Below are 22504 nucleotides of genomic sequence, written 5' to 3'. Positions count from 1 at the left end.
GCATAGATATTACTATATATTTTAGGAAAAATGTTTTATATAAAAACGAAAGGAAATAATTCACTTCTGCTGAGAACCAAATGAAGTTAAACCTAAAACAGGACCCATAATGTTGTAATTTTAGAGTTGGGAGAACTCCTATTAGAGTTCATCTGCTCCAATGCAACTCACATTTACAGATGAGGAAGGAGATGCCTGGGAAGTTACATTGCTTGACAATAGGCACTTAACTAGTTAACTGGAAAGTCAATTCTAGATTCTTACTCTCCTGAGTCCCAGTGCTCTTTCCACATGGTAATTTCAAGGGAAAGGATGTTTGGCCAAAAGGACATTATTAAACTAGAGCTTTAGGAAGTTTAAAAAAAAGTCAAGCAAATCTTTGCAAAATGAATTCTTAGAAATTTAATGAATTGGCTTTATTAAAACTCTATAATCATTTTTAACCTTTATATAAAGTTTTTGATACTAAAATTCAAATACTTTTAAAAATACTTTGAGTCACAGAAAGATGTATTAATTGAAGAAGAAAATCATTACAACTCAAAGATCTGAATTATTTTTACCTTGCTTGAAAATCGTATTGAGCAAGGAAGGGAAGATATTAAAAGCAAATTTGGAGCCAAAGGATTCAAACTGATTGGCAACTAGAATGTGTCACTGACAGACATCTGAAGGAAAAAAAATATGGAAGGTGAAATAAAGTATTCTATTTTTTTTTTTTTAATTGACCTATGGATTGGGGAAAACAAAAACTGGAGAGTTTTCTTTTAAACATAAGGTAGTCATGGATACTTTACCATCTGGTATTTTTATTATTAATAACCCTGAAATTCCATGTTCTGTATGCTGAGTTAGATAGCCTATGTAGTATTGTCACAAAAAGTATCCAAATTCAAAATGATATAAAGTTGGAATTGTCAGCATGTCTATAGTGACAAGTTGAGTAAATTTTCCTATGAAGAAAATTTAAAAACCACAAAACCAAGATATTAAAGTATTATTATTACAGAAGTATTTTAAAAAGAAAACTACCAGAATAGATTATAATAAGGATAAAAAATGTATCAAACAGTAAACATGGAGAAGAAATCAAAATCATTTCAGAGGTAAGAATTTTTAAGACATATAATGAACACTTTTGAAAGGAATGAGGCAAAAAAGCATCATATTCCTAAAAAGTGATCCTAAATTGAGGATGATACCCCTGAGTGAGGCTCTAAGGCTTGCGCATTAAATGCAAACTACTGAGCCTCATACATTTTAATGTGAAAAACAGTTTTCCAGAGCCAGTAGGTGGTAAATCTCCATACAATATATTTTATTAATCCCAAAGGAAGAAAAAAGTGGAAGACTTAGGACAGCGTAATTATCAACAAATGTTCACTGAGCTGAATGTAAAGTTCTATTCCTTCAGTTTAGTTAAATGGTCATGAGAAATGCAGGTAATAAAGGGCTAAATGAAATAAAACAAGGTCAGGGCTAGGTGGGGCCCTAAGATAGGTGAGGAAGGTGATTGCTAGGAAGTGGTTTAAACTAAAAGCTTCACCCTTACTTGGTTTCACTCTGGTGGGAAGTATCTTTGCTCTACCAGAAACCAAAATGGGGCCAAAGTAAAGAGCTGAGATTCAGGCTGGGAATGTGTGTGAGAAAAAGCAAAGGCAAGCTGTAACACAAAAACCATAAGCCCAAAGCTCTAGACTAGTAAAGGGCTTGCAAACAAAGGAAGCACCTCTGTTACCATCATTGTTCTGTGAGTCTCTATAATTAACCACACCTGTATATAGGTTTAGGTTATATCCTGAGCTGCTCACACTGCCATAAGGTAGAGTTTGAACATGAGTACTGACTGTGTGTGAGGAAGACCAGTGAGCATGGTAGAAGTAGTGCTGCCCAAAGTTAAGCAAATAGGTAAGTGCCATAACCCAAAACACTACGATCCTGTGAAGGATGACATAAAACACAACAAGGGGACAGTGGGACAGGGGAAGTGGTAGGCCTACTTCTCTGTTGTCCCCTGAGTGGGAAAGACACATTCTATCTTAGAGATGAGAGATTCAATGTAAGACACACAGCAAGACAAAGGTAATGTGAGTGAAAGTGGGCTTACATTTAAAGTGGGCTTACATTTAAAATTAGATATCAGTAAGGATTTAGCATTAGAAAAACAAGGAGTGGATTATCTACAGACTTAAAAAAAAAAAAAAGACTCAAAAGTGTATAGTCTAAGAAGTTAAAACGATAAATTTGAGATTCAAAATTCAACTCTAAGGACTGAGGGACTGATAGTACAACCCAAAATCTTCAAAAAGTGAAACATAAGGAGAATCTGTTTTTCTTGTTGCTACCTGCTTTTACTCTCCAATCTGTGGTACTCAATGGTGGGAGATTTTGCCTCCCATGAGACATCTGGCAATGTCTAAAGACATTTTCAGTTGTCACAACTGCGGGGAAGCTATTGGTATTTACTGGGTAGAGGCCTCGGATGCCTAGAATGTTTAGTAATTCTACAATGCACAAGGCAGACTCCCACAACAGAGAATTATCCAGGATAGACTGTCAACAGTGCCAAGATTGAGGGGAAATCCTGCTCTAAATGTTCCCCCCGACCACACATACACACACACACAAAGAAAACATAACTGGGTTCTAATTACATCACACATCACCAGCTCTAATAGGAAAAACTAAAACTTAATATCATTATCACTGGTAGGTAACTTACCTGTAACATGCACTGAGACACCACGCCCTCTGGAATTTCAGGGAAACGTTGTCGAAGATCATGGAGAACCTGAATATCAAGCTGTGGGCTGCTTTGCGCCATGCCAGAGCAAATGGTGGCCAAGTTTCTCTTAGGAAATGGATGTTAACTGGCTTTCCAAAAGTGATGATCTTCTAGCACCACAGTCATTTTCTATTTAAAAAAGAAAAAAAAAAGTATGGTTAAGTCTAGTTACATATTTCACTTTATTCCTATTGATCCTGTACAACTCAGTAGTAGTGGCATCTCCTCTAAGGAGGCTTCCACTGACCCTCCCCGTCTTAGTCCTGCTGCCTTGCCTCTCCCCTCCATGATGCTGCCAAAGCAGGCTTTGCTTACCCTCACAGGAACACTAAACACACTATACTGAAACCATCTATGCACCTAAAGCTCTCACCTATTTAAAAAAAAAACCCAAAAAAACCTGAAGCCCCACCTGGAATATAGCTCATTATTACAGACAGTGAGGATGTACTCAAGAAGTGATGGGAACATATAAAGACCTGGAAGTCAACTTGAAGAGGTGCACTCACTGGCCACATTTGCAACAATTTGAATACCAAAATAATAGAAGACAGTAATGAGTTATAAACCTGTAGAAAAGAGGGAGCCGTGCATCCGTATCAATGAATCTAGCTAAATACATACATACAAAAATAGGGGAGAAGGGAAGTCCCTGCTTACAGTAAAATCCAATCGGTAAACATGCAGGAGTGCTGGAGCTGGAAAAATCATTTTGCAGTCATCATAGTATAGAGACTGCTTCAAGCAAGTATCATCAATGGATGCTAAATCTAGGGGAAAATCTGCATGAAGAGTAGGAAGTACACACAGTTTTATAATTGTGTACCCAAAGCTTATTAGTTGCAAAGGGGAAAAATTTAATTATACAGTGGACAAATTGAACAACATCTTGACTGGGTGATCAAAATGAACATCACCAATGAGGGCCAGATGGACTGCATAGGCCTCCAGATGTGACACCATGAGAAGAACACATCATTTTATAGTATTATAGTCAGGAATGCATAACCTGAAACTAATCATGAGGAAATAGAACATTTCTCATTTTGGGTTTTTCTATAAAAAAGGGTGGGGGGAGGAAATGTCATTTTAAGACAAAGGTTTGAAAAATGTCCCAGGTTAAAAAAGAGAGAGCCATGACAACTAAATCTTTTACCTGATCCTAGATTGGATCCTATACTAAAAGGGAAAACTGTTATAAAATAAATGAGTGGATCTATTAACCGAAGTGAAATGTTGACGGTAGATCAGAAGTATTCTGTATCAATAAATGTACTGAATTTCCTGTTTACTGAATTGATAACTGTGCTGTGGTTACATAAGAGAATATTCCTATTTTTAGGTATTAGACAATGAAGCATTCAGTGGTAAAGGGCATGCAACTTACTCCCAAATAGTTCAGAAAAAAAAATATGTACGTGTGTGTACATACAAACGTGTACATGCACACATACCTGTGTGCACAGACAACTATAAAGCAAACAGGAAAATGTTAATAGGTGAATTTGGGTAAAGGGTATACAGTGTTCTTTCTCCTATTTTTATTCTCATAATTCCTGTCAGTTTAAAATTATTTCCAAATAAAAAGTAAAAATGAAAACAAAAACCAGCTAACCAAACAAAAGCCTGTAGCTCTACTCAAGGTCTGTGCCTTGTTCACCACTGTATTTCCAGAGCCCAACCCCATATCTACTCAAGTATCGTTAAATGATGAATCAATTTCACTATACTAAATCAATCTACCTAATAAGATAGATTTGGATAAAACAATATTCATACTCAAAAATATATAGACAAGCCTTTTAGATGAATCTTGTCCCCCCATCTCCTGCCATCCCCCACCCAGCAAATATCGAGGGAGTGGAGTCACCTATATAGGGTAACTTGTGAATGCTTAGGGAAAAAAATTGGTTTAGGCTACTAAATCAATGGGTATATTTTTCCAGTTTGTCCCTGTTGAAAATCCCAAATCTGAAATACTAAGAGATTCTACCAGATTAACAATCCAGGATTTAAAATGTTTTAAAGTCCTTAGGGTTAATTTAACTTTTTTCTGAATGGGGTTTGAATTATCTATCTTCCATTTTCACAGTAAAGCAATTTCTAATTTCCACTGGCCAAAGGAGCCCTAGCTAGATGTATAATCTTACCAAGTCACTGAGGCTCTAAGGCAGCGTTGTCCAGTAAAAATATGTGAGTCATATGTATAATTTGAAATGTTCTAGTGGCCAACTTAAACAGGTGAAATTAATTGTAACATTTAACCTATGTCAAAAATATTGTTTTAAATGTAATCTACATAAAATCATTGTTATTTTATATATATATTTCAAATGATATCTTTGAAATCCAGTGTATATTTTATACTTACAGCACATCTTAATTCACACTGGTCCCATTTCCAGTGCTCAGTAGCCACCTGTAGTTAGTGGCTACTTTACCGGACAGTGCAGCTCTAAGGCTTTAGGATCTTCATTTAAATAATAGGCAACAACCTAGAACTCTTAGATTCCTTAATTCAACATCTCCTTTTAGGGTATACAATCAAGTAGGCACACGGCCTAGCACAGGCTAGGTGTTCAATAAATATTTATTAGGAGAAATGGGGAGAAAAAAGGAATTCACTGAATTTAATGGTAGGAATGACCTTAACTCATCAAATCTGCTTGTATTTACAGAAATAACAGTTTTCCTAACAGGAAGTGATCCCAATATTTGAGGTGCTAAACTACATTCAGAACAGTTCATGGCGATTTAATCAAACCTTCAATAAAGAGCTTCTGAAGCAGCCAAAGGCCTAACTCCAGCTTTCCCAGTGGCTCCCAAAAACGGTTTTATTCATTTCCCAACCTTACTTACAAGCCTTTAAAATACAAGGGCAATACCATTGTCTTTTTTATGAGATAGAAGAAAAGGCAAGAAGGATCAAAACAAGGACAGGCAGGCTTCACGTGTCAAAAGCATAGGCTCCATATACTTCAGAGATCTTGAGAGCGGCCAGTTCTCACCTAGCTTTGTCAGAGCCTTCAGAAACCTCAGATGCTACTGAATCCAAGGTTACCATTATTTTTATCACTATTATTAGCTACCATTTATTGGTAGCTAATAATATGCCCTCAAAGGTAGTTATGATTATCTCCATTTCACAAATAAGAAAATGAACTCAAAGAATGAACATACGGCAGAATCATGACTCAAATCCATGCCTGCCTTCTCCAAAGTCTGTGTTCTTTCTACTGTGTCACTAGTAGGTATCAGAGCCTTTCTAATTATGAGTGCCTTTCTCTGACTGGCTAAGGAGCAAACCCTCATTAAGTTTATCATTCAAATAGGGAGCTAAAGGTGTGTGGTGAGGTGGACGACTGAGAGGGAAGGAAAAAATTCTTGTACAAATAAGTTAGCTGTTTAAACACACAAGAAGAAAATGCCTTTTGAAAAAATGGTTATAAATACTTGCCTTTGAAGAAACATGTGAAAGCATCTTTCAAATGGAAGCCAACAGCTTACAAAAATGGCTACCATCTGAAAAGATGATTAATAGACTGACTTTTCACAACAAATAGGAATCTAAACTGGTAAACACATATCCTCCCTTAAGGGATTATGTATGTAATCTTAATAGTGGTTAGCACTCTGCCCTGTACAAACATTCACTCACATAAGCACTAATTGACATGAATAATCATTTAGTATTTCACTGTAATATATAACACTCAAACTTAATTTTTTGATAACTATATCATGTTACAATACTTTAAAAAAGCAATTTCCATTTTGCTCACTGGGAGGCTTTCTGTTTACAAATAGAAAATATTCCAGCCAATAAATTAAGTCAGTGATACAGTTTAGATGTTTGTCCCCTCCAAATCTCATGTTGAAATGTGATTCCCAACGTTGGAGGTGGGGCCTGATGGGAGGTGACTGGATGATAGGGGCAGATCCCTTGTGAATGGTTTAGCACCATCCTAGGTGAGTCCTTGTTCCATTCACTCAAGATCTGATTGTTTAAAACTCTAGGACCTCTCCCCCACCCGCCTTGCTCCCGCTCTCGCCATGTTACATGCCTGCTCTTGCTTCACCATCTGCCATGATTGTTAAGCTTCCTGAGGCTCTCACCAGAAGCTGGGCAGATATTGGTGCCATGCTTATGCAGCCTGTAGAATCCTGAACCAATTAAACCTCTTTTTAGAAATGACCCTACCTTGGGTGTTTCTTTACAGTGATGTAAGAATGGCCTAATATAGTCAGTTTCCTTTAAAAACACAAAGTTTTACAGTAAAGTATTACACTGTACTTTTATATTTAATCTAATAGAAAACAAAATGAAAACACTGTCATATAGTGTCATATTATAGATGTGGCTACCATGCAGATCAAAGCATATAATCTATTCTTGTCCATATATATCAATGTAGGCAACAACTACTAAGCAAAATACACATTGAGTTTGTTTCTTAACATTATAATGGGCTTAATACAATAAGCGCTGAATGATGATTTGTCACTTTAAAACCAGACAGAGGACTCAAGCAGTATCTAAACTGTACAGGCTAGGCTCTGGCATGACCAAACTCCTGGGATACCCTTGAAACACCCCCACTAAAGTCCAGATGGCCACAGCTGTGGATTGTGGAGCTGTGTAGGCGGTAACCCTAGATCAAGAAAGAAGAAATACTAAAGACATAAACCCTATGATCATCACACAGTTCAGGGGCCACATGAACCAAGAGATTCTGCAGAGTTTTAAGCCTTTAATGCATGTCAGCTTTGTGAGGATTTTTTTCTTAAAGGCAAGACACACTATGGGGCCCAGATGCTATGCTTAGCAGTGGAATCAGAGGCTTCCTTCAGTGGTGCAGCTACCTCCCTAATTCAAGACTGCTGGTAACACAAGGCACAGTGGTTTCTGTTCCTGAAAAAGCAGTTGCTAGGATGTCTCCCAACAGAATTGCTCCTCCCAATCAGAGAGGAAGCTCCCCCAGAGCTCTGCTCTAATGCCACAATTCCCCACACTCTAGAAAATGATGTCGACATCTAGTGCTTTGTTTCCACAGTTTTTTTCTGAGCTCAGCAAATAAACAGGGTGGTGCCATTATGGCCCAGAGTGTTTTACCTCTGTCAGAATTTTAGGTCACTTCCTAAAACAGTTGTATCAGAGGTAGTAAAACCAATGGTCTGTGCAATGAATTCAGCCTACAGATTTGCCTGGTTTGGCCGCCGCAGTGTTGTTTTGTTTTAAGTTGAGCTACATTTAAAACTGGGAGACTGGCCTGGTGCGGTGGCTCAAGCTTGTAATCCCAGCACTTTGGGAGGCCGAGACAGGCAGATCACGAGGTCAGGAGATCGAGACCATCCTGGCTAACACGGTGAAACCCCGTCTCTACTAAAAAAATACAAAACAAACTAGCTGGGCAAGGTGGCGAGCACCTGTAGTCCCAGCTACTCGGGAGGCTGAGGCAGGAGAATGGCGTAAACCCGGGAGGTGGAGCTTGCAGTGAGCTGATATCTGGCCACTGCACTCCAGCCTGGGCAACAGAGCGAGACTCTAGCTCAAAAAAAAAAAAAAAAGCTGGGAGATTTCACATAAAAATTTACATATCTAGCTTTTCTCTGAAAAAATCACATGATCTAGCAACTGCAGGCAACAACTGGCTGAAGCTAAGGTACCACTCCCCTTTTAGAAAGGACAGTTTGCCTAGTTCCTATACTCCCTAGCTGGTCCCAAGCACTGCAGCCTGGCCTTGCTTCACCCATCTAGGTATCTCCTGGGTTTGTGACACCCAAAATGTGTTCTGCAGAAAGGTTTAAAGATACAACGGTAAGTATCAGTGTACTCTAGTGTGTCTCAACGGCATACTATTGATGCAATAATTTGGGGCACAAGAATTCCTTGTCATGCAAGACTATTCCAGGCAATGAAAGGTATTTAGCATCCTGGCCCCTCCCATAAAATCTCAGTAGCACCCCCAAGTGGCCTCTAGAGAGGCAATACTTTCTTGGGCTGACAGCCACTGCTAGCATATTAAGGTAATGAGGTGAGTGAGCATTTCCCAGGTTTGAAGAAAAGTTAGCCTTGTCTTGAGAGGAATTTTAGGATTGCAAAATAAAAGAATCATTAATTTTTCTGGTTGGTCTGGCCCAGTAATAATTGTTGAACAAAACACAGTATGTATATGAGTATAAAGCTTTCAAGCTTTCACCCATTTTTTTGCTGCTTTGGAGGTTTTGATTTTAGATCACATTTATTGAGCCGTATCTGTGTCCCAAGTACTGTGCTAAGTGCTTTACCTCATTTAATCCCCAAAATACTTCCATGAGAGGTAATATTATCATCCACATTTTACAAATAAGTAAACTTGAAGTTCAGAGAGGGCAAATAAATTGCCTGTGGTTACACAGTCAGCCAGTAGCAAAACTAAGATACAAATTTAAGGTTATGCTCTTAACCATTATTCTTCCGTACTACTGGCTACCTGGTAAGACTCTGATGATGTCATAACTGTTAACAACAGTTTAAACCAAACCTTGCTTTTAAAACAGAAGTTTTTATACTAGAGTGTGAATTATTCAAGTTAAACAGTAATAAAAAGTGGCTGATATTGAGGCATAACAAATGATATTTTACTGGCAGAGATAAGAGTTCCATTTTTCAAGATTTTTAATGCATACATGTAAAGGTGCTAACCAAATAACAAGGGAGAGAGGAATACGATAGTTATTATTTCCCCTAAATTAAGCCTTCTAAATAATTTATGAAACAGTCATCCTATAGGATTTTTATTACGATAGAAACCATTTTGAAATAGTCACATATTCACTGCATCTATCTCATATTCTGTTATAGTCTCAAGAGATATACTATAAGACTGAAATATTTATATTAAAATAATCCTCAAAAACATTTTCAATTTAAATATGGCCTCCAGAAACAATATATTCATATTTAATTTAAACTTAACAGCCCCCACAAAGAATGTTAGCTGCCACATTAAACTTATACACAAGAATATTTATAAATATGCATAAATATATAGAGACTACATACGCAGAAATTTCAGCTGAGAGGACACAGAGGCAACAATACCCCAGGAGTAATGAGCACACCCAGAATCCAGATCTTGATTTCTAATTGCATTCTCTCTTTAATAAAGGGAACCAAGGCCCTGTGGAGAAATGGATGATTCTAAAACTGGGGCAGGGAATATATAGGATGAGCCTGGAGCATCTTGTAGTACCAGAAAGTTAAGGAAGTACTAAAAAATCAAAATCCCATGATGATGAGGGCATGTCAAAATGACACAGGAGCCAACTGAAGGCGCTCCCAATGGTCAAAGCTGGAAAATTTTGAACACCAAAATAAAGTAGTATTGTATTATAACCCAACGTATAAAATAAATAGCCATGAGCCCATGCTGATATAAAGAAATGACTGAATAAATGAATGAATGATAAATAAATGAGGGTTGGGGGGAGCCTCCCACGCAGAAATCCCAAACAATTTACATAGATAATTCACCTCAAGGAGGTGGAGCATAACCTCCCACCTCTTCAGTGTGGACTGCACACAGTGACTGCTTTCCAAAGAGCACAATACAGGAAAGAGGTGTTAAAAAAAAAAAAAAGATTACAGTGAAGAAACCTAACAAACACGTTCTCAGCCAGGTGATCAAGGTCAACATCAACAGTGATAAGTCACGTTGATAGTATGGACTGTTTGCATGGTGTGATGAGAATGTGAGAGTGGCACTTTATCTTTGTGGTCTTCCTCCTCAAAACCCATAACCCCATTCTACCCACGAGAAAACCATCTGACACATCCCAATTGAGTGATAGTCTACAAAATACCTCATCAGTACTCCTCAGAAACAAAAGTCTGAGAAACTGTCACAGCCCAGAGGAGTCTAAGGAGACATAACAACCAACTGTGATGGGGTTTCCTGGATGGAATCCTGAAAGAGAGAAAAACATGTTTAGTAAAAGTTAAGGAAATCTGAATAAAGTACAGACTTCAGTTAATAATAATGTTTCAATATTGGTTCACTAATTGTAACAAATGTACCATGTTAATGTAAGCTGTTAATAACAGGGGAAACGGAGTGCAGGGTATATGGGGACTCCCTGTACTATCTTCTCAATTTTTCTGTAAAACTAAAACTGTTCTAAAAAATATAGTTATTTAAAAATAGAAAAAAAAATATACCTCAAGATGGTTTATCAACCCTGGCACAGAAATTTTATTCACATCTCCAGCTCTGAAAGCAACTTCTTTTCAGTAGTCTATAAAATCTGAGAAAACGAAAAGATGGTTATCTTTTTGCTAACTTCCCAACTCAATATGGAAAGTAACAAAAACTAGTAGACTTCTGGTGCCTCAAAGTAACAGCAGACAGGATGCTAGACCACACTTTCAGGGCAGGTTGGCTCTTTCCCAAGTATCCTTACAAGCTGAATCTTCTTTTCTTTAAATATCTTCTACAGCAAGTAAATTCTACATTATCCCACAGAAGACAGCAGAAGTTCAAAAAGAAAAACAAGTCCACTACTTATTTTCTTAAGTCAACACCTGGTTCTGACTTAGCATCCTGAGCCTCCATTCTATTTAGAAAAGAGAAGATTAAGCCCAGGCCTATGAAGCATGCATATAATTTTTTTTTTTTTTTGAGACAGGCTAGAGTATAGTGGCAAACTCACGGCTCACTGCAGCCTCAACCTCCCAAGCTCAAGTGATCCTCCCATCTCAGCTGCCCAAGTAGCTGGGACTATAGGTGTACACCACCACACCTGGCTAATTTTTTTATTTTTTATAGAGACAGGGTTTCACCATATTGCCCACGCTGGTCTCAAACTCCTGGGCTCGAGCAATCCGCCCACCTGGGCCTCCCAAAGTGTTGGGATTACAGGTGTGAGCCACCATGCCCAGCCTATATGATTTTTAATTGCATAGCATACAGTGTGTATAACCTTTTGAAAAATGCTACCTCTATTACAAATCCTGTTTCTGGTCTGTGAAAAACTACACACACACACACATATATATATATATATATATATATAGAGAGAGAGAGAGAGAGAGAGAGAGAGAAATAGTAACCTTATTCACTTATTTTGACAGATGAGCACTCTCCCCATTTAGAGATTATCTGCATTCTCAGTAAACCTAGTAATTCAATGTTAATATTATCATTTTAGGGCATATATTGGCTTTTATCAGAGCTATCATACACACAAGTTTCTAATTGAGCTCCTGAGTAAACTTCATTTTACAACCACAGTAGAGCTAAAATAACATACCCTGTTTATATCATATATTTAATTTAGCAGTTTACCAAACTTTCTTATTTTTTAATTTCTCAGTTACTTTGATTATCCAAAAAAAAAAATGAACTTCAAGTATGAGCAAGAAGCACTGTGCACTGACATGAATGCTGCTTCTACCATGTGTAATTTTTTTTCTACTTTCTGATACAACAATGCAAAATCCACCCCACATTTTTTTTTTTTTTCCTTTGAGACGGAGTTTCGCTCTGTCGCCCAGGCTGGAGTGCAGTGGTACGATCTCGGCTCACTGCAACCTCCGCCTCCTGGGTTCAAGCGATTCTCCTGCCTCAGCCTCCCAAGTGGCTGGGATTACAGGCACCCTCCATCATGCCTGGCTAATTTTTGTATTTTTGTAGAGATGGGGTTTCACCATTTTGGCCAGGCTGGTCTTAAACTCCTGACCTCAGGTGATCTGCCCACCTTGGCCTCCCAAAGCACCGGGATTACAGGCGTGAGCCACTGCGCCCGGCCTTTTGTTTGTTTTTTGCCATCCCACATTTATGTTAACCCCTTCCTACATGCCTATAAAGTTTTCTCCCTTTCGTAAATGCCTATAAAAGTCACTGTGTGTGGATTATCACTTTCAACATTTAGTATATTAATTTTTTAGTCTCCTCTAGGATTTTTCACTATAAATCTTGAGAACAAGAACCAAACATGCTCTTTTGGCTACAGTGCCTTATACACACTAAATATTCAATATAAATGAGAAAATATAGGCCTTGAAAATAACTGGAAATCTAATATGCTCTGGTTAAGGTGTTTTAAGGTCTTGGTTGCATCAATTCCTAAATGACGTTATTTTAAAAGAAAGACAGAATAACCTATTGGTGACATATGCCAGGGGCAGATCATCTGCACATTTTATTACTTAAAGAGATTACTTAGAACAGTGTTTTTTAAATGGTGGGTTCTGACCTATTAATGAATTGTATAACAAATGTACTAGGTGATGACTATCAGGGGAAAAGAAAAAGAACAGAAAATATCGAAGTGTTTCACACACAGTAATGGCAAATACTAATTCAAAAAACTTGTTTCAGGTATGTGCATATATACTAGATCACGATTAAAATGTATTTCTTACTGTGGGTTTGAGAAATAGTGACTTCAAATATGGTGATATATTTTAGGTTATATAAGGAAAAATATTACTACTTTCCTTGTTACCTTTTTCTGAATAGATGGAAGCTTTCTGATTAAGAAGCAAAGTGGAGGTACTGGAGAAACCCTCTAGATATGAAAGTTGAAATGACTTAACTCTTCACGTTATGAATTTCTGTGTGATTTCTCTCAAGTGCAGCCTAGATGTGTTCATGTAGCATCCTCACATACATATAGGAGGCTCCTGCCTTATAATATATTTAAAAGATTTTTTTAAAAAATGGATAATCAGTCTCATTAACCCTGAAATCCAAGATCACAACTATGGGAATTTCCTAGTGGAAGAGTTTGAAAGATTAACAGAAATGCCATTTATAATCATTAACTAAACAATTTCTAATGCATTGCCCATTCATTTAATACAATCTAAGCTTGGCGATACTGAAGACCCATGTCCTCGTAGTGAGAGAAACACACTGGCAGTTATAATAGAGTGGGGTGAGTTCCACAATTAGTAGTCAGAAAAAGAAACAATGAAGGTAGAACAAAGAGAAGGAGAGCTGAGGAAAGCTTCAGGGAAGAGATGACATTTAAGCTTGATTACAAAAAATAGGTTTTTTTTGTTTAAAATAAAAACTATAGAATAATAAAGCTGGAAGAAACTCCACATCATCTAACCCAGTAGTTCCCAACCAGGGGTGACTTTGCTCTGCAAGGGACATTTGGCAACTTCTGAAGATATTTTTGGTTGTCATACTGAGGAAAGGTGCTATTGACATCTGACAGGCAGAGTCCAGAGATGCTGCTAAACATCCTACACTGCACAGGACAGCCCCTGACAACAGAAAATTATCCAGCCCAAGATGCCAATAGTGCCAAATCCGAGAAACCCTGAACTCAACCCAAATACAAACACTTCACACAAGAAGATAACTAAAGGCTGGAGGGATTTTAAAACTTGTTAAAAGCCAAGATTATTAAATAGGTGTCACAACATCTTGCCTAAGTACTTAATTCACAGCACATACCCATGTGTGTTATTATACTAGGAAACAGATGTTAAAAAAAGTGGGAACATTTTCATAAGGTAGAAAGATAAACTGTCTAGAAATCACAACTGATACTGTTATGTAGTCTTTCCTGATACAGATCTACCAATGGTTCAAAGCAAGAATTATGGTTACAATACCACTAACAAAATTATACCCTTATTTGTTCATAATACTGTATTTACCATCTGCTTAATTCAGTTATTCAACATGGATTTGAGAATAAGAAAGATTACAAAAACTAGGAAGTTGGAAGATTTGTATATCCCACACACATCTTGTTATTTCTTGGGGCAGATCTTTCAATCTCCACCAGCTCTAATGCTGGGGATCTGGCACCTGAGTAGGATTAGCCCCTTTTATTCAAAATAAACTGCTAAATTACCCTTCTATTTTCTGGTGAGGTTTCTAATAGCAAATGAATTGTCCAAAGAATTTGTAACTCCCACTAGCAGTAGTAGTAGTACTAGCACTAGTAGTAGCAGTAACAGCTGCTGCTCTTAGGGTCTTGACTTAGGGCCTAAATCTAAGCACATGAAATCACTTGGACATCTTTTGTCATCCTTGCTCTTAAATACACAAAGGACACGGAATATAAATGGAGGGGAGGGTATAAACATGTTAACAGTAATATAGATTCAATTTCAAAAAAGAAATATACTCCTTACCTCCAATTTTCAACTGGTAAAAATTCAACTAAGATAATTCATCCAGTTTGACACAACACAATTCACGGTTAGAAACTTGAAGAAAAGGCTGAAGACAGTATCCTAAAAAATAAAAGGCTAATGAGGTAAGATTCAAACTGTGAAAGCTTTAAATACAACAGTGTGAGCAAGTGATATAGTGTATGAATAAAAGGTCATGAAAAAGCAGGCAGCCATTTTACTACATGAAATTTCAGTGAATGAAATTTATGTTTAATTGACACTAAGAGATAGTTTTCCTGACTGTCTGAGCCACCCTGCTCCTCTCTCATCACCTCGAGTGCCTAAGGCAGAGCTTTACAACAGCAGAGGGGATGAACAAAGCTTTCCTGAGATTTTAGCTTCAGAGAAAGCTAGCAAGAAGAGCTTTAGCTGCATCCCTGGAAAACCATCAGGAGTCCCTGCAGCTTCCCAAGATGTACTAGTCATTAAAATTAAATGAATTTGATTGCAAAACTGTGCTGAGGCCCTTTTAGGGCCATAGGTCTTTAAAATTTAAAGGACTCCGTGGTGAGTCTGATTTAGTCTCTGGTAAAGTAAAGGAACTTTTTAAAATTCCCATACCCCAAGTAAGCACCACACTCGCACTGCAAGCCCACAACAATGACCAGAGTATACAATCTTTTCTTCTGTTTTGTTGTTTGTTTGTTTTTCCCTGTTACCTTACCTCTTCTCAATAGGATTAGAACTGTTCATTCAGGATTAGAAGGCCTTCCCCATGACCCAACCCACAAAAATCACTAATCTAACATTCAGGAATAGCTTTAACTTCTTCAAGTTATCAAGTTTTCATAAACCTTAGTAAAATAATAGAGTTATACATTTAACAACTCAATAAATGACTACATATTTCAGGTTAATCAAATAGCTCTTGTGAATGAGAAAACAGTTTGTCCACATATAAATATTTCAGCTAATAATAGCAGAAGTGACCAAATTGAACAATCATAATTTTGCAACCTTTAATTACATAACTAAATTCATGCACTGGTAATCAATGGATGGTAAAAGCATTAGGTAAAAGGTTGGGCTTCACAAAGGGATCAAGCTGTCACCACTTGAACCCTCTGATGAACCTTCACAACACTTAAGGTGAAATGACCAGACAATATATGCCTCCAGGTGTAATGTAATATGAAGTGACCACAAGCACTCTTGCCCACCCCTCCAAGAAAATATATTCTGAACCTAATTAAGTACATAGATCTAATTTCCAGTCCATATGAAATAAGAGGATAAAGAAACAAGTTAAACAATACTTCACCAGAATGGGATAGTCTGAGGATGAAAAAAAGCAGACATGATTGTTATAAATTATAAGAGAATTAAGAGACTTAAGGGGCATAACCAAATACAATGAGTAGATCCTGTTGCAAAGAAACCAACTATAAAAAAAGAATTTTTTTTAGACGATTAGGGAAATTTAAGGATGGGCTAAGTACAGGTGGCCCTTGAATGGCACAGGTTTGAAGTATGTGGGTCTACTTATATGTGGATTTTTTTCAATAAAAAAAAGTTACATCAAGTGTGCCTGTCTCTCCTTCCACCTCCTCCCCTTTTTCTGCCTCTGCCATGCCTGAGACAGCAAGACCAACCCCTCCTTTTCTTCCACCTCCTCAGCCTCTTCAACATAAAAATGACAACGATGAAGACCTTTATGATGATCTACTTCCACTTAATGAGTAGGAAATATATTTTTCTATGATTTTTAACATTTTCTTTTCTCTAGCTTACTTTATTGTAAGAATACAATAATATATGTAACATACAAAACATGTGTTAATTGTTTATATTACTGATAAGGCTTCTGTTCAACACTAGGCTAGTAGTAGTTAAGTTTTGGGGGAGTCAAAAGAAGCTCACGCCGGTAATCCTAGCACTTTGGGAAGGCAAGGCGGGAGGATCCCTTGATCCCAGGAGTTCAAGACTGGCCTGGGCAACATGAGGAGACCGTATCTCCACAAAACAATATAAAAAAGTAGTCAGGTGTGGTGGTGCATGCTCATGGTCCCAGCTATTCAGGAGGCTGAGGTGGAAGGATCACTTGAGCCCAGGGGATTGAGGCTGCAGTGAGCCATGATCATGCCACTGCACTCCAGCCTGGGGGACAAAGTGAGACCCTATCTCAAAACAACAACAACAACAACAACAACAACAACAAAAGTGCAGGTGGATTTTTGACTTTGCAGGCAGTCAGCACTCCTAATTTTGGCTTTGTTCATGGGTCAACTGTATTGTATATGCTATTAAGAATTCTTATTAGGTGTGCTGTATAAGATAATAACATTGTAGCTATATAAGAAAATGTGTTGTTTTAGATATATTAAATTATTGAGGAGTGAAATTATGTCTTGGCTATGCCTTAAATTCTTGGAAAAAAGAGGAGTAAGGAGATGAAACTAGTATGGTAAAATGTACATAACTGTAGCATCAGAGGTTCATTGGACTTTTCATTTGTGTACATTTAGAAATGTTCAAATAAAACGTTCAAATGTCAAGTACCTACAAATGAACAAGGGTATTTGACATTCACAGGCCTAACGTAAGATAATTGTTCAAGGCTATCATTACAAGTGAGTAGCAAGGATGTTGCTGGATGCTGAAAACAATGATTTGAAAATGAGATATGAGGGGGATTCAGAAGCAGAATCACCACTAGAAGTATAGAAGCACTGACTCTATTGCTGGGAAAGAAGTACAAGGCAGATAAGCTTTTTGCCCTTCTTAAGATTCAGAAGGATAAGGCAAACACAACTGGCTAGGATTTCATCAAGAGTGACTGGAGAAGCAACAAAGGAAGCCTTGAGTGCCAAGAAAGACGGCAAATGAACTGGAAAGCAAAGACGCATCTCTTTTAGAACTGGAAAAATTGAGGCATGTCTAAAAAGAGATAAAGGGACTGTATGTGTAGGGATGAGAAAGGACTAGTGACACAGCAAGCTTTCTAACAGGGCAGAGAGGTTGGTAAATTTCAGAGCTGGTGGTACCATGTTCTAGAAATGGGGTGGGAGGCGGTGAGGATGAGATATGAAGGAGTAATCTCCTAATTGTCTCAATCTTCAGGACATGAGTCATGGGGTCAGGATATTATATGACTTACAGAAAGAAGAAAGCATAACATGATAAAACTGGGAAGTCAGTGAACATCTGCAGGCAAGAGTTACCTGGCCATTATAGCTGAAACACAATGTTGTAATAGTAACAGACAAAGAACATATGCCATTCACCAGGTGTGGGACTACAGACAAGTTACTTAACCTCTTGGGCCCTGTTTCCTAATCCTTTGCTTAATATCACACCTAACTATCACATACTTACCTCACAAGGCTGCTGTGGGTTATTAATTTACATAGAAGGAAAAAAGTTAGTAAAACACAATGTTCATTGATTAGGTTGTTTGAGGGTTCTCATATGGCAGAAATCTAAGAATCTCAGCAGAATTGCCTTTTTTTTTTCCTATTTCACAAGGCAGATACATATTACACCAACATACAGGTATGCTAAGACAGAAGTTGTGACTGCAAAAGTGTAACTAGAAAAGTATTCTCTTCCATGACAGGAAAAAACCTTAGTTGGTATTATGCATGCTAATTTCAATAGCAATTAAGAGGGATTTCATATTTTGAGCCATTCCAGACATAGCTGAAATTTAAATCAACCTGTCCATTGTCAAGGTCTAGCAACTGACCAAGGTTGAAGAAACTTAAAATATTGTTGAGTGTTTAGTAAACAATTTACTTATATTTACGCACATACAATGTAACCTTTCAATTTAAAAATGTATATAATTATACAGGTGAGTACAGCTATATAAAACAAAGCTTAAACAGAACTAGGGCTGAGTCTGAAGTCTTAGAGAAAATGATAGTCTCTGCCACTTCTAAGAAAATCCTGCCCATAAAGAGCCAACAAAACACCTCCCTATCTGAAGGCAAGTAATAGGGTTGGTTAAAATATAAGAAATGGCTTTCTTAAAAGTGTCAAAGAGCTAAAACAGAAGGACAAAAGGGAAAATCCTCTTCACCCACTTTTGGGCTGGGACCCTGAAGGGGCTACACCTTAGAAATAAGGGTGAACCACAATAAATCAGTTCATACACTGAATGCAGTGTGGCCTTGAGTCATCTGGTTGGCCCAGGAAGGTCTCCAAAGCTGAGATTTGATTAAGCAACTCTGGATTTTCTGGATTCCCTTAAGCAGATGTACACACACACATATACTCCTTTCTGAAAAACTATCATCCTTGGTCTCAAATGATTTCTCAAATAATTTTTCAAATACAATGCCCAGCATGCAATTAAAGACAATCAGGTACACGAGGAAACAAGATAAGATGACCACAACAGATTCAGAAGGACTCCAAGTATTGGAATTATCAGACATGGATTTTAAATTATGCTTGCTATGTTCAAGGAGATGAAAGCCAAACTTAAAAACCTCAGCAATGACCCAGAAATCATAAAATGTGACACAGCAGAATTTGGGTGTTTTTGAGACCAGGTCTCACTCTGTCACCCAGGCTGGAATGTGGTGGCGTGATCACAGTTCACTGCAGCCTTGACCTCTGGGGCTCAGGTGATCTTCCCACCTCAGTCTCCTGAGTGGCTGAGACTACAGGCATGCACCAGCATGCCCAGCTCATTTTTGTTTTTTTGGTTTTTTTGGTTTTTTTTTTGTAGACATGGGGTTTTGCCATGTTGCCCGAGCTACACAGCAGATTTTTAAAAGAAGCAAAGAATAATTTTATTACTGAGAAATGCAAAAACCGAAATTAAGAATTCAATAAACAGGTCTAACAGCCAACAGACACCGTTGAGATAGTGAACCAAAAGATAGGTCGGGGAAAATAAAACGCTCAGAATGAAGAGAGGGTAAGAAACGTGGAAGATACAGTGAGAAAGGTCTAATATCCAAGAGTTAATCAGAATCTCAGAAGGAAAAGAGACAGAATGGGGCAGAGGCAATATTTGAATAAATGTTCCAAAAATGATGAAACCTGTCAAACCACACGTGTAACAATCTTAATGAATTCCCACCAGACAAAGGAAAGTTTTAAAGCATCCTGATGGAGGGGCAGCGGGGGCAGGGGTGGGGAGATTACTTTCAAAGAAGCAACTGTTAGATTGACAGCTTAGTTTTCAACAACAAAAATGGCAGCTAAAAGACCGTGTATCTCCAAGGAGCATGAAGAAAACAACTGCCAACCTAGTATAGGAGAAAATATCCTTCAAGAAAAAAATTAAAATACAGACTCAGACAAATAAAAACAGAGTTCATCTCCAGCAAACCCTCACTACGAATGAAGCAAAAGAAAACTGCCTCAGGATGGAAGGTCACAGATAGAGAAAGGAATGAAGACCCATGAAGTTCAAATAAGCATGTGAAATCTAAAGGAATATTGACTGTATAAAATAATAATGTCTTGTAAGGTTTAAAATACATACAGAAAATTAAATTACAGGACAACAATATGTATGTTACAAGGTAGGTAAATGGAACTAAGGTGCTTTAATATTCTTGCTTCAACTAGGAGGAAGGTAGAAGTATCAGTTAACACTAGACTTTGATAAGTGAAGAATACATGCTATAAATGCTAGGGTAATCACAAAAAGAATACAAATGAATAAGTGATATCTGAAGTAATAAAGGAAAAACGATATAAAAATACTCAGTCAAATAAAAGAAAAATACAGGGGGAAAAAGAAATACAGAGTTAGTAGAATAAAAATGTGATGTTGTACTTAACCCCAAAATGTCAATAATTATATTAAGTATAAATGAATCAAATGTTTCAAAAAAGAACGATTATCAGATTGGGTTAAAAAATAAATCTACAAATATATGTTGCTTTCAAGAGACCCATCTAAAACATGAGAATACAGAAAGGTTAAAAGTAAAAGGATAAACATATATCATGCAAACATTAGCTAAAATAAAGATGGTATTGCTATATTAAAGATGGTGTTGCCGTATTCGTTTCAGACAAAACAGAATCAAAGAAAAAGGATCACTAGAGTTAAAAAGAGTCCCTTCATAGTGATGAAATGCTTAATTCACCAGAACAATATAAAGAACTAAATCTGTATGCACTTGATAACATGGACTCGAATTATATATAAAGCAAAAGTTGACAAAACTTCTCAGAGAATTAGACATGCATTAGTATCTCAGGGGTAAATTTTAAGACATCTCTTGGCTGGGCGTGGTGGCTCACGCCTGTAATCCCAGCACTTTGGGAGGCCAAGGCAGGTGAATCACTTGAGGTCAGGAGTTCGAGACCAGTCTGGTTAACATAGTGAAACCCCGTCTCTACTAAAAATACAAAAATTACAAAAACTAGCCAGGAGTGGTGGTACGTGCCTGTAGTCCCAGCTATGTGGGAGGCTGAGGCAGGAGAATTGCTTGAATCCAGGAGGCAGAGGTTGCAGTGAGCTGAGATTGCACCACTGCACACTCCAGCCTGGGCAACAGGGCAAGACTCCAGCTCAAAAAAAAAAAAAAGAAAGAAAGAAAGGATATCTCTCTCAGTAGTTAAAAGAATAAGAAGACAAAAAAGTTAGTAGGGACAGAGATACAATATGATTACCAAACTTGATCAATGCGCATATATAGAATGCTATATCCAATAACTGCAGAATATATACTTTTCAAGTGCTTACATATTTGCAAAAACTGACCACAAGCTGAACCATAAAGTAAGTCCCAGGGCATTTTAAAAGATTGAAATCACTCAAAGAAAATTCTCTAAGGAAAATGTGTTAAAGCCAGAAACAAAATACAAAAAATACACAGAAAATTCTCATAATACTGGAAATTAAGAAATATACTTTTAAAAAACCCATGGATCAAAAAAGAAATTACAGTGAGAATTTAAAAATATTGTCAAATAATTAAAATATTACATCTCAAAAATGATGGGATGCAGGTAAAGCAATACTTGAAAATGAAATGTATAGCTTTAAATATGTATGTCAGGAAGGAAACAAGGGTATAAACACCTACCTACCCATCCCAAGAAGTTAGAAAAAGAGCAAAATAATTCCTAAAAAGGTATATAAAATATAATGAATATAAAGGCAGAGATTAACAAAATAGAAACACTTGAAGAATACTATTAGTATTTTTAAAACTGTATCTGTAATTAAAAGCTTTCCCACAAAGAAAATTCTAGGCCTAAATGGCTTCACTGCTAAATTCTATCATGCATTTAAAGAAAAAATAAAACCAAATTTAACCTAAACTCTTCCAGAGAATCAAAAAGCAGGTATCTTCCTTAGCTCATTTTACAAGGCTACTAAAGCCTGACAAGGACAGCACAAGAAAAACAAAATTTCAGGCCAACCCCACTCACGAACAAAGATCTAAAATTCCAAAGTAAAATTAGAGGAAAATGTGATGTTGACCAAGCTGGGTTTATTTCTGGAATGCAGTTTATTTAGCATTAGGAAATCAATCAACATAATGTGACTTGAGGAATATCCTATGGCTATATTAACAGTAGGAAAAACATTTGATAAAATCCAGTATCTATTCATGATGTAA

At 37.2% G+C, this 22504-nt stretch overlaps 1 protein-coding gene across 13 annotated transcripts in view; it reads right to left on the bottom strand.

The window, feature by feature from the left end:
* Positions 1-22504, bottom strand: part of TAB3 (TGF-beta activated kinase 1 (MAP3K7) binding protein 3) — a 61668-nt gene that overhangs the window by 29240 nt on the left and 9924 nt on the right. For 9 of the 13 annotated variants that reach the window (XR_004180551.1, XM_021932571.2, XM_031660442.1 and 6 more), the window contains exons 2-5: positions 14925-15026; positions 10986-11071; positions 10631-10734; positions 2723-2914 (exon numbers count right to left, since the gene is read on the bottom strand). Coding sequence is in view for 11 of the 13 variants with exons in the window: in XM_021932571.2 (XP_021788263.1) it covers positions 2723-2824 (102 nt within the window). In the remaining 2 variants the exon portion in view is untranslated. Of the gene's footprint in view, positions 1-2722; positions 2915-9830; positions 9949-10630; positions 10735-10985; positions 11072-14924; positions 15027-22504 lie in introns of those variants that run through there. The other 4 variants (XM_021932568.2, XM_021932569.2, XM_021932570.2 and 1 more) reach the window with 4 other exon arrangements.

The sequence above is a fragment of the Papio anubis genome, chromosome X, assembly GCF_008728515.1.
Source record: "Papio anubis isolate 15944 chromosome X, Panubis1.0, whole genome shotgun sequence".
Lineage (NCBI taxonomy): Eukaryota > Metazoa > Chordata > Mammalia > Primates > Cercopithecidae > Papio > Papio anubis.
The sequence above is the reverse complement of the archived record's forward strand: the minus strand, read 5'-3'. Positions and strand labels throughout refer to the sequence as shown.